This window comes from Ixodes scapularis, unplaced genomic scaffold, assembly GCF_016920785.2.
Source record: "Ixodes scapularis isolate PalLabHiFi unplaced genomic scaffold, ASM1692078v2 PGA_scaffold13__105_contigs__length_92229423, whole genome shotgun sequence".
NCBI classification, from domain to species: Eukaryota; Metazoa; Arthropoda; class Arachnida; order Ixodida; family Ixodidae; genus Ixodes; species Ixodes scapularis.
Genome location: NW_024609839.1, coordinates 87,095,135 through 87,108,576, shown reverse-complemented (window position 1 = coordinate 87,108,576; position 13,442 = coordinate 87,095,135). Strand labels below are relative to the sequence as shown.

Here is a 13,442-nt window from a genome sequence, read left to right as displayed (position 1 = left end):
TAATTGATAGAATATTGGGATTTCTATGGCGTACAGCAACGAAGGCCATAATACACCAAATTGAATTTATCAGGCTAAAAAGATTAAACTAGAAGAAAAGCAACTGAAGCTAATTCAACGCTATGTTAAAACTGGTATAAACAGCCATTTAATTTTAAAATATTATACCAATTAAAACAAGTAAAAACAGCCAGTCATTTAAAAAAAAAAGTTCAGAACGCGGGTAAATGGTATAAGAGGCATGGTTGCCAAGTAAAAACAAAGGGTGGAATGGAAGATGATCTGTAAACGTTCGGAGAAACACGAACGACGTATGTGGTGATGAACACCACAATGCAATAAGATGTTTTATAAGTGTTAACAGTTCTCCACAGGGCTTACATTGCTTTACACCCTCCCCACAAAGCAGGTGCGAATGTGTCACACCAATTCTCAAGGGACACACAATAACCTCAAGATAACGTTCACTATGAGATTAACTCTCCCAGATTCCCAAAGTAGCCCAACTGAAGTTTCTCCTTAGTTTTAGCAAATACCATGTTTGGTTTTAGTGTGTCATTCCAACTGACATGCTGAACGAAATGCTCTTTTAACAGAGGTATAAGTTCCTGGTGGGGCAAGGCTAAAGATGCTATTTCGAGATCGTAGACAATGCAGCCAATTTATCAGCCTTATAGTTGCCCGCAATGCCCATATGACCAGGTACCCTGAAAAATATAATGTCCTCTCCAGATGGAAGAGCCTGATTTATTTTGTAAGTTACATGCATCGCAACATTTGTCTTATCAAGTATATGTGCAACTGCCAGTAAAACACTTCCCGAATCTACGAAGAGGATAGCTTTCGCTGTATTGTTTTTCGTTATATGACCAACGGTTAATAAGATACCATAAAGTTCTGCTGTAAAAATGCTTGCCCGAGTGCCAAGTTGCGCACCTTTCCAGTAGGAACTGGAATATGCAGCGGAGCCTGCAAAAGACGATAACTTAGAGCCTCAGTATAGAGCTCTGTGTAATTGCTACCTCTGCTGCAAAGCGAGAAGCTCTTGCTGGAAGACCTGCGGAAACACAGCCCGCTTACTATACTTTGCAGGTGACTAGCGCACGGTTACTCCTTCCTACGCAATAATTTCTGAAAAAAATATTGATTTAGTGGTTTTGGTTAACGCTCAGCATGCTTCTATTTCGAACCTTATGCCTATTTTCACTAATAAAAACTTATTTAACGCATTGTACCTAATTATGCCACGGCCCGTCATGATTAACCCCCTATACTCGGTACCCTGGCCGTATAACTCACCCGCGCAAATCGCAGAAGTGTAGCTTTCACAGCTTTTGATTTTAAAAAGATTTCGACTCTTAGAAAATCACCCTGTGTATACTGTAGAGTAGATGAAGAAAATAGTGTCGTGTGGTAAGATATAACTCAGAAAAGGATGGCCTAAGGTGTACACACATCTTTACTGGACGACGTTTTAGTTCTTCAGTCGCAAGAGAAGTAATGTCTGGAACCGCTTTCTTCAGTTCTTTATTTCTTCAAGAGGCTGTTGAACACTCGGTCATGGTTTACGAACTTTATTTCTCGAAAATATATTTAGCCATGCTCGCAGTGTGAGGCGTTAATTCTTTCTGGGTGGTGGAAAGGTGGTAGCTCTGAGCTGCTTTTGCTTTAAAAAGCCCCTTTGCCTGGAATATGACGGAATCTCCTTCGTGTATTAATTGTTCATGTTTAATGTCTCTCACATTGAAGTACTTCCATGTTAAGGCATTGGGTGATTCAAACAACGCTGCGACGTATCCCTTCATGGAAATGTTTGATACCCATGGCACCTCCTAAAAATAATAAAAATAAGAAAAAACTGTTATGGTGTTAACCAATCTTGATAGACACAGCAGTTCACGAACCGCGATGAAGGCGCCGTGGCGTTCAACTTTTCTTGATGCTGAACTTTCAACCACAAGGAGCGTAAACCTGTTTACTGGTTTGTCTGTAATTCACGTTGTTCTTCAAATGGCTCGTGGAACTTCAAGAGTGATATTGGGTTAATGAGCACTTAATGAGCAAAACAACAGTAAAAATTACGCATCTAACTATAGTAAGTCGGTGTCACACTGCTCATACGTCATAAAAAAGACAGTCTGCGAACACGAGTCAGCGCAATATCCGTGGTTCAAATGCCGCATGCCAAGACTCTCCTTGAACTCATTGCCATGCGGCATTCTAAGTACGGATTCAGTGGTGATTCGCGTTCGAATCTGCACGCACACTGTATTTTGCATGATGTATACACGTTGTGACTCCAGCTGTAGGAGTTATTTAAAAGCGATTAAGGGACAGTCTTGGGTGACGTGAGCAGCAACGTACGAGACACGAACGATAGCCTTCGGTTGCCCAACACAAATGTTTAACTATAAACGAACTCAACTATGTTACGTCACGCCGCGGTGGTGGCGCGTCGGGCGCACTTCCCGGTTGGGGCTGTGGGTGGAAGTCACCATGCGAGACATGCATTCCTGTCATCTTTTGGAAGAAACCAGACCAAAATTTGCGTTTTCGTCAAAACGCCGTGACGGGGGTGTACAAAAAGAGTCGAGATAGGTTTGAAGATAAGTTTTTATGTGTTTTTTGCCTCCTTCGTTCGTCCGAAAACGTAGATAGTGGCGGGAAACACTTTGGGCTGAATTCATGGATACTTATTGTCGTCAGATTTATTTGTTTCGTTCCAACATGAACGAGGGAAAACCACGAAGTTTTCTGGACCACCCGCGGGTTATGTGCGTCTTCAAGTTGAAACGGCCGCCTGATCTTTCAAACTGTCGTCTGCTCTTCTAAACTTGTCTACTTTTCGCAGTGTCGTGTAAAGTACATCCAAAAGGTACTTCAAGTAAAGTTCAAGTAAATTAGACGTGATGTACTTCAAGTAAAGTATTAAGTACTGTGGGTGCAATGTACTTGAAGTAAAGTACTATAAATACAATGTACTTTTAAATTAAAGTACAAGTATTTTAACACAATCGTTCATGATGCCCTTTAATTTCCCTATGCAGTTATTTTTTAACTGATATGCATTGCACGGGGGTAATCAGGGCTGCGTGACCTCTTTTTCAAGAACAGTGGCAAATATTTGATAAAGTGGCCACAGAGTACTTATTTTCAGGAATTGAGCCAAATTCTTGAAAATCACTGTATAGGAATTTTCGTGCATTAGATTGTTGCGCCCAAGGGGGTTAAATGTACTAGGAGGTAGCATGACGTAAGCCTTGTAGCTTCCGCAAGCAATCCTCTCAAAGAAGAGTGTCCTCTCCTTAATAAAAAAAAAACACTAAGTGTGCAAGCGAACTGGTGATAATTAATCATAATGTGACACCTGAGATTGGGGTGCGAAAAAATTTAAGGAAGTTTCAAGTCGAAAGAAAAGACAAAAGAGAATGTCTCAAAACATTCTGACGTTCTCTTTTGTTGACTTTTTCTTCGACTCGAAAGTTTGATTTTTCCGCACCACAGTCTCAGGTGCTACATTACGATTAATTTTGCTCGCCTAATATTTTAAACCTCCTCGCTCGCACTGATCGGCCGAGAATTAGCGAGAGTTCAGAAAGCTACGGGAAAGTCGGCCCCAGATCAAACGGAGCTATGCGTCGCCCTCTCACGTTTCTGGTAAGGGTAGAATATCTTTCCCAGTATTTGTTTGGAGTTAAAGCATTATTTCGTGATACAAATTTAAGAAAACCAAATTTGGGGAATGTACTTTAAAGTCGGCAATTGTACTTTCCTCGGAAAGTACCAGAAAAAAGTACTTTAAGTAAAGTACAAGTGCATATTAAGACAATATACTCCAAGTGAGGTACAAGTTCCCTAAACCTACTTGAAGTAGTACTTTAACTACAATGTACTTCAAATGCTTCCCAACACTGACTTTTTGTCGTCTGCTCGTTCAAATGACAGCGGCCCGTAGACCAAACGTTGACTCCGCAACTGCGAGAAGAAGTACGTGCAAGCCTCAAAAGACTTTTTAGTTAGAAGGTGAGTTGGGTTAAGTAGTCTCGGTGCAAACAATAGATACAAGGAGATGTTGATCATTGTTACCAGTGGCCATCACCGACTTGTTATGCCTGATTCACGGGGTTCGATTCTGCTTACAATTTTCAGTATCAAAGCCGACGATCTCAGCTACGGTTCACGCTTTTCGAAGCCCGAGCGACGTCGCGACTGAAAATAGGGAGGAGAATCTCAATGCGAATCAGTCTTTACCGCCCATGCTGTGACGCCCACGCGAAATGAATCGCCGGATGTCACATTATTTACGAGACGTTTTGCGGTGCAACGAGCCTCGTTAATATCGCTGAGGCCACTTAAGTAATCGGACATTGCCAGGAAGACGTAGAATCAACAATTCCAACGCAGAAAAGAGCACGGGGACTCACCACGACGCCGACAACATCGCCTTCCAATGGTTTGTCTATGGGCGACGGCGAACTTCTTGCCCACACTCCCTCGCGCATGCGCGGCGCCAGTGGCGTCCGCTAGGGGCGCTCCGGTTTGTTTGTAAACATGAGTTGGTGTATAGGACTCTTAAGCGCCGTTCACACCCTTGCGGCCGAGTAAGACCGAGAGAGACCAGACCGGTTTTTAAGCCTTTTCCGACCTCTTAGAACCGGTTGCGCTGCTGCGGAGGTAGACCCAAGACGTCGCAAGAAGCTTAAAAACCGTTCTTGTCTCTCTTCGTTCTACTTGGTTGGAAGTGTGTGAACTGCACTTTACTCCTGACGTCACTTTGGGACACGATAGCAAGCGTGTCTGGAAGTCTTCTTTTACTCTTTCCGTGTCGTGGTGCTGTTTGTATGTTCAATCGCCTGCCGAACCATTGGCGGTTCCGACAAAGCTTAGTGCAAGCTTGGACCTAAAATTATAATTCATTTCTTCCAAGCGGAGTTTCTGTGGAAGCCAAGCTTAGAGCCCCAAGCTACCGTTGACACGTTGATAGTAGACAGCCTTCGAAGAGTGGCGCCCACTTTTGCTGGGTTTAGACGCCACCTTCACGTGCGCGTCTATTCACATTCGGTGACAAGAGCAGACGGACATTAATATGCGGATGGAGACGGCGGTGGGGCGAAATCAGGTTCGTCTCTATATTCTTCTGTCGTGCTTTTCAATCGGCTGAATGTGAACAGAGAGAGAGAGAAAAAAAACTTTTAATAAACAATTCGTTTGGCTCTTCCGAGGCGAGAGGAGCCCTCATTCCAGGGCCCCTGTAGCTGTCGCTGCGGCACGGGCCCGCGAGACCAGATTACGCTGGTCGTCCGGATCCCAGCTGGACAGCGCAGCTTCCCACTGCTCGGCGTTTGGGTTGGGAACTGGGGGGGCAGCCTGAATCTTAGGGCATGCCCACGTGATGTGATATAGTGAAGCCTTTTCGGTGCACAGGGGACATTTGTTTGTGGGGTATACTGTAGGGTACATGGCATGTAAGAGGCTGAGGTGGGGGAAAGTATTTGTTTGCAACATGCGCCAACCTACAGCGTCCTCCCTCGTTAGAGATTTGTGCGGCGGAGGAAGGGTGCGGCGACTCAATCGGAGATGTTGAAGGATGTCACAATAGGTAAGGGGGATCGGGATGGGGACCAGGGATGGGTCTTCCTGCGGTGGCGGGGCCCGGAGAGTTAAAGCTCGGGCTGACGCGTGTGCGCGTTCGTTCCCGCTCAGGGAATTATGCCCCGGCGTCCATATCAAGGCTACTGTAGGGAGTTGTTCCGGGGGGTGATTAGTTAAAATTCGATGAGCAAATCTGGAGAGGCGACCGTTGACAAAACTACGGCAAGCCGCCTGCGAGTCAGTAATTATTGAAAGAGATGTGATAGCTGGGGTGGACGTGATAGCGAGCGCTATGGCCGCTTCTTCTGCCTCAAGTGGGAGGGAGGTAGGAATGGTCGCGGTGGTCACTTCTCGCATGTCTTCGTCGATTACGCTGACAGCCATGGCCAGTCGACCCGGGTAACTGGCGGCGTCAGTGTATCTGACGTGGCGGGCATATTGAAGTTTCTTCTGAAGAGTGCGGGCGCGAGCCTGTCGTCTCCCCTGATGGAACTCGGGGTGCATGTTTTTGGGTATTGGGGCAACTGAAATTTTGGTGCGATAAGCAGCAGTGAGGGGAGTTGTTTCACTGTGGCCCAGGGTTTGAATTGGATAGCCCAGACGAGTTAGAACCTGCCTGCCTGCAGGTGTTAGCTTGAGACGTTCGCGTTGACCTGTGAGGTGTGCTTCAATGTGCTCTTCGACGGTATTGTGAATGCCGAGAGACAAGAGACGTGGTGTCGAGGTTCCGGGTGGAAGACCGAGGGCTTGTTTATAAGACCGGCGAATCAGTACTTCGAGTTTTTCTCGTTCCCGAGGTTTGAGGGTCAAATAGGGGACAGAGTAGGTTACACGGCTAATGATGAGTGCCTGGATGAGACGGGTAGCGTCTTCCTCTTTCAGGCCGTGTCGTCTGTTGGCAATTCGTCCCATCATACGAAGGATTTGATTCGTGGTATGCGTAAGACGTTGAAGCGCGTGTGGTCCTCCGCCGTCTTGTTGGAGAAAGAGGCCGAGAATCCTAATGCATGTCACTTGCGGAATGACTTGATTCTCGAGTGTGAGAGTAAGCTGTGGCGGATCATAAGGAATGTTCCGGCATTTCTTCTTTACAATGAGCAGCTGCGATTTTTCAGGCGCACATTGAAGACCCCCACCACGTGCATACCGTTGAACCACGTCGGTCGCGCGCTGTAAGGCATCTTGGATCTCCCCGTCAGAGCCGGAGGTGGCCCAGATAGTAATATCATCGGCGTAGAGGGCGTGATAGACACCCTCTATTTCTGCGAGTTGGGCAGGGAGCTTCATCATCGCCACGTTAAACAACATAGGCGACAGAACCGCTCCTTGTGGCGTTCCCCTGTTGGGAGGGGGGAGAGGTTGGGTCCGAAGGTCGCCAATGCCGATCGTGGCGGTGCGGTTTTGTAAAAATGCTTGAATGTAAGCAAAGGTTCGTCGACCACAGTTTAGATCACTGAGATTGGTAAGTATGATGTCGTGACTCACATTGTCAAATGCCCCCTTCAGATCCAGCGTCAGGATGGCTCTAGTGCTGTGAGCGGAGACTTGTCGATTGATATCCTCGTGTAGTTGGAGGAGGATGTCTTGCGTACTGAGGTGCGGACGAAAGCCGAAGATTGTCGGTGGTAGAAGGTTGTTGTTCTCGACGTATGGCTGGAGCCGGTTGAGTATCACGTGCTCGAATAGCTTCCCAATACATGAAGTGAGAGAGATGGGACTCAGGTTCTCCAATTTGGGTGGTTTGCCGGTCTTGGGGATCAGGATGATATCGGCATGTTTCCACGCTGCCGGTAATGTGCCTTCCTCCCAATGCTGATTAAAGAAATTGGTGAGGGCTTGGATGGAAGGGTCGTCTAGGTTTCGAATGATACGGTTTGTAATCTTGTCCGCACCGGGGGTGGTATTGCGGGTAAGAGCCTGGATGGCTTGATTCACTTCGGCCAAAGTGATGGGATTATCAAGGTCCGCGTTGGGGGCACCACGGTATTGCATGGGCTGAGAGGGCGGATGTTGTTGCCCTATGTACTTGTCCCGCAGAGCGTCGAGAATGTCCTTGCTTGTCCCTGGATATTGATGTAGGAGTTTTGTGATAATATGCCGGGTGGCTGACTTGCTCTTGGTGGGGTCAAGCAGGTGGCGCATCAGGGACCAGGTTTTGGCGGTGCCCAGGGTGCCCTGTAGGCTGTTGCAGAACTGTTGCCAGTTCTGTTGCATGAGGTCCACAGCGTAATCAGCGGCCTCCTCTGTGAGCCTTGCTATCCGAATTTTGAGGGTCCTGTTGTGCTTCTGCCGACGCCATCGCTTGATCAAGCTTCGTCGAGCTTCCCACAGATGGAGTAAGTGGGGGTCAACGGCTTGTCGTTCGTCGGTTAACATGATATCTTTGGCATAAGCGGAGACGTCGTGTTGTAGAGCGCTCACCCATTCGTCGAAGGAAATGATCTCTGAAGTGGAAGTGGTTTCTCTCTGCTTACGAAACTCGTCCCAATTAACGAGTCGTGTCTTTTTGATGTAGGAGTTCTTGCGAATGAGGGGGACCGTAGTGATGAGAATGCAGTGGTCACTTCCGAGCGTTTCCTCGGTGTTGCACCATTCAGCGTCTGCGAGCCTCTTGGTCATTGTCAAGTCGGGGCACGTGTCCCGCGACACACTGTTGCCAATCCTGGTAGGGCAGGCAGGGTCTGTGTGTACTGTGAGGCCCTGTTGATGGATGAGCTCCCACAATTTATTGCCTTTCACGGTCGCCTTGCCGTATCCCCAAGCTGGGTGCGCCGCGTTAAAGTCGCCCAGGATGACGACGCCGTTCTGATTGGCTAGTTTGAAAGTCGCGGCGAGCAGGTAGGCAAAATTCTCCTTTCGTCGACTTGGTGGACTGTAGACATTGAGCACGAAAATACTCATCTGACCCCTTTTTGCAGGCAGGATCTCGATAAGGTTATGGTCGATGTTACTGCCATCAATTTGGTGCAGAACAGTGGTGAGTGATTTGGCAGTGAGTGTGGCGACTCTACTATCGGCGGACGTTGTATGACAGTTGTAGCCGGATTGCGATGGGACCGATCCGGTTTCTTGAATTGCTATGACATCAGGGGGGGTTTCGGCATCGCATATGTATTGACGAAGAGAGGCATGTTTTTGTTTGTACATACGACAATTCCATTGCCAAATGGTTAGGTTGTGGGAAGTTTGTTGAGCCTGATTATTCATCATGACCGGGTGTATGAGTAGGAAGGGAGGGGGATTCTAGGTTGGGTATTAGTTTTGCTTTTTTGCGGTTTGCGTGGTCAGTATCTTCAGTGTTAATGAGCGTATGAAGGTGCTGGAGCGCCTGTTTCATCTCTTGCAGCTGTTGTTGGGACTGCTCTTGGGACAGCTGCATTTGCTGCTGGATCTGAATGATTTGCTGTTGCATTTGTTGTTGTGATTGTACGAGTGTTTCTCCTAGTCCTGTTCCTATTTGCGAGGGCATGGGGCCTGTGGGTTCGGGGATTACAGCCACTTCATCGGAAGCTGACACTGGTGAGGTTGTTTTTTCCCCCGGATGTGATTTGATTGCGGGTATGACCTGGGAGGGGTCTGGGGGTGGCGAGGATCTTGAGGGTGTAAGGAGTGTTCGGAGTTGCCTATTCTCCTCTCTAAGTTGCCGACTCTCCTCTTTAAGTTGTTGATTCTCAGCCCTTAGTTCCTTTAACTGGTTTAAAATTTCGGTTAGCTGCTGACTAACATCCGGCGCGCAGGACGAAGAGGAAGTGGTCTGCCTCTTTTGGTTGTTTTGTGGGAATAGCCGCGCTGCCCAGCTCACCCTGTTGTTGTCTGTTGGTTGACAGAGTGCTGCTGGTGCCTTGTCGCATTTTGGGTTGCTTGATCGTGTCCTGGAATTGGACCTTGGTCTTGAGGAAGACCGTTGCCTCGGTCCCGTCCTTTGTGGCCCTCTGGAGCGGGAGCGTGACCGGGAGTTGACGCGAGTGTCCTTTCGTCTTCGGTGATGGTTCGAGACAGATGTTGGTGGGCGGTGAGCCAGCTTTTTAGGGCACTCCTTGGAGCCCGTAGGGTGGGCGCCTGTGCATAGAGCACATCGGGGCGTACACTCGTGGCCTTTCGTTGGGTTGGAAACACCACACATCACGCACTTAACAGTGTCCGGGTTTGGGCACACATCAGCGCGATGACCGATCTCGTGGCATATGTAGCAGGCGTGACGGGTAGGTAGATACCAACTGCATGGAAGTGCTGCGTGCTCGAAGATGACATATTTCGGTAATTGCTTGCCGGTGAAAGTAATAAGAGCTGTCGATGTTTTTCCGATCATTCGGGCTGAAAGAACTTCATAGCCCGGCGAGTAGAGATTGTCGATTAGTTCTTGGCCAGTGGTCTCGGGCGGGATGCCACGCACCACGCCGCGAGCCGAGTCGTCGGGGGCGGCAATATAAGCGGTAACTTCATATTCGTTGTCACCAAAACGCAGGGTTGGAATGTCTCTGATGTGTCGGGCCAGGTCTTCACTTGGGGTGCTTGCGATGGCGATATTTTGTATTCTGTCCATGCGGACTTGGAATGTTGTCGAGTTTGGTCGGTCGCGGGTATGTTGCCGAGTTTTCTCCGCGATGGCGCGAGAGAGGTGGATAGTCTCGAGGTTGGCAAGATTTAAGGCTCCTCGCGGGCGAATAATAATTTTGAAATCGTCTCGAGGGAGCGGAGGTAGTCTTGGTTGTCTAGTTAGGGCCCTCTGCGGCGTCGGTTGAGAGACTGAGATTGTGGCCTCGGTATTTTGTGGCTTGACCTTTTTGGATCTTCGCCTGCGTATTTCTACCCAGTCGTCTCGTTCGGGTTGTTGTTCTTGGAGGGGGATGCCGGTAGCATCGCTTGCCTCCATGGCCGTTGCCATGCTTGGGTTGTGAGCCGGAGGCGGCGTGGGGCGAAGGCACGTGCCTAGCGCACGAGCACCGGGTAAAATGCTGCGTACCTGGTTAGTAGGCTTAGCGTGGCGGCCGTCGCTTGGGAACTTCGAGAAGCGATATTTCCGAGGGAAATTCACTCACGCGCTGGATGATGGTGTGCACTTGTTCCTTGCGACGAACTGCGTTGATTGAGACCAGAATTGTTGTTGGATTATACTTTTTGCCGGTGATTGAGATCTCTGAAAGCGGGAGCCCGTGAATAGTACATCAGCGCCAGTTGGCCCTCGTCTTCTTTTCCAATGTGAACACAAGAATATTTTTATATAGGGACTCAACGCGGATGACTGACTTTCTACAACGCTCAATTATGCTAGTTTTTCACAGAAGCGCGTTTTTTTTTTTCGGCCATTTGGCGGCCTGTATCTTACAATACAAGAAGTGAACAATTTGTAAACGAAAGTAATTATTTAAATATTTCTATTCTGCGTTTTCTGGGAGAAAAATACCGTTTTGTTGATTTTTCAACATAACTTGAAAGGTGATTCAATAAACGATGCAGTTATACAAAGAGTGTCTCCGTTCTGTTATAATTGAACGTGTGGTTTAATAAAAATATTAAATTTTACTCACCACTTGCGCCGTGTTGACGTACCACTTGGCTTCAATGGTGGCTCCAGGGGGTATTGCTACATCTTGTTTAATCCATTGTCGCGTAGTGCGTGTTTCGACCGTGGTGGATCCAGAACTTGTCTTCAATGTTGTTGAAAGTTCTGAGCTGAAACTGTATACTAGGGGAAGCGAGAGGCTGAACTTGACCTTGACAGATGAATCTGCTCCATTGATGACGGTCCATATGTACTCGTCTTCGTGGTCTATTTCCTCTGATATTTGAGCCCGGCCCACCACGCCAGACTGGTTGTTGTGAAAAGTCTGGACATACACTGCAGACAACTCTAGCGACTGTACTTTAGCAGTGCTGTACGTCACCGGGCCGACGTCGAACGCCACAGGGGGGTGTCTGCATTAAGATCACATTGCAATGGGATACATTTGATAGCATAGTCATGGTTTGCCGTAATTCGAGAAAATGTTGGTCGTCGCTGCGCAATCAATGCAATCGCAAAAATGAGCAAAAACGTTTGCCCCTTATTATAATACCGCTAACGAGGCAATACTCTGAGTACCAGGCAAAAATCATAATTATCAGAAAATTATGTAATTAGTGTTAATGAATCAATATGTTTCATAGTACTCAGCAAACACATTGCGGTTATTGTGCAGGGATACTGGACAAAAATACGATAAACACAATATTCTGAAGGTAGAAAGACAGCACGAATCAGACACAAGTGAAGCACAGAGAAAAGAAAGATGAGCACACAACAAAGATAAAACGAAATGGGGTTATAATGCTAATAAGTAAAAAAATCAAAAACCTGAAAACCTAGAAATGCTTCAGACCTAGGGGTCATAGTTATTCGAAGGAATTCAAACGCCTCGTGAATGTGCTTTATCCGCTTACAAAATTGTAAAAAGAAGTTTAATAAATGATGGCACGTAATTTCTTTTCCCTTTTCGTTGCTCGTACTTCCTCAGCGCCTCATGGGGTGAATAAACTTACTACCATACGTTTTCCTTTAAGTTCGCCCTCAGCCGAAGTTACGATCCGGTGGAGACACCTAATCAGCGCCAACAGTGTGTCGTCCTGGCGCTCGTTGTTTTTCTGGGTTTTTTTATGATCTGCTAATCCATTCACACACAGAAAACAAGCGCATAATAACGGCGGATTCAGAGTACTCGATTCATTTCGCCAGTCATAGCTAACGCCCAAAATTATGAGGCAGTTTTGGCGCCGCTTCATTGAATCCATCGGATTCTAGTTGCGTCTGCAATCAAACTTAAAGGAAAGATAAAACAATCCTTGAAAAAAGAAATAGAGAAAACTAGTTTGAAGTGTATTTTGACGTTCTTTTATCCCTTGAATTTAAATATCACGTTCGTTTTCTCCGAAGATGTAACTAAACGCGGGAAAACACGAAAAACCTCCGACCAGTCGTGACGTCATACTAGGATCTTTGGACCGCCAAGTGCGTGTCGCTCGTGTGGGCAGGGCGTGCAATCGCGACCTTGCCAGGTACATTCCCCCGCACTGACACCAGTCGTGACGCCTTCTTCTGACCTTTTCGAAAATAGCGAGAGTGCGCGTGCATAGCTTTGATAGGCGCTGAAGATGCGCGAGAGAGCGGAGATTCCGGAAACTCCTTATATGACGTCACGTTCCGGAAGGGAGGGGCTTCGGCGATGTTTTGAAAGTTTATTTCTGCCTCCTCCGTGCGCCAAACCGAAGAATAATCTCGATATTCGTGATCATGTAGGCCAAATGGAGATGATTTGGGTTTTTTTTTCGTCAAATACAGAACCGATTAAGTTTTCCTTTAATTGAGAACGGAGCATAGGGTGGGGAACCGTCGAAGTTTCCAGACCAGGCGGCTCTAATCTGACACTCTGCGAACAAGTCGGCCAGGAATTCGGCGGCCGCGATTGGCTGGTGCTGTGCTTGACCATGGTACTGAAATAATAGTCAAAACGCAGGCGAGCTGGTGAACAATCAAAATTAAGAATTTAAAAAAAAAAATACAATAAGAAAGAAAAAGACGATAAGGAAGAAGACTCATTTGGGTGTGCTCGAGGCTCCCTTAATGTAGTGACCGCCGAATTCAGAAACCTCACTCAAACCACACTCAAACTGAAGGGCCCCTCCACTTCCTCGAGGAAGGCGCGAGGGCCGGCGCTGGCCAATCGCGAGGACGGATCCACCGTCGCGACTGGCCAGCGCCGGCCCTCGCGCCTTGCTCGAGGAAGTGGAGGGGCCCTTCAGTTTGAGTGTGGTTTGAGTGAGGTTTCTGAATTCGGCGGTGAGTCTCCCTGCTGTTTAACATGTATAATTTAGAT

General features: G+C 47.5%; 1 protein-coding gene across 1 annotated transcript in view; it reads right to left on the bottom strand.

The window, feature by feature from the left end:
* Positions 1 to 13,442, bottom strand: part of LOC115322970 — a 77,469-nt gene that overhangs the window by 53,472 nt on the left and 10,555 nt on the right. Inside the window, exon 3 of the mRNA XM_040211347.1 lies at positions 11,121 to 11,508. Coding sequence (XP_040067281.1) covers positions 11,121 to 11,508 — 388 coding nt within the window. The remainder of the gene's footprint in view (positions 1 to 11,120; positions 11,509 to 13,442) is intronic.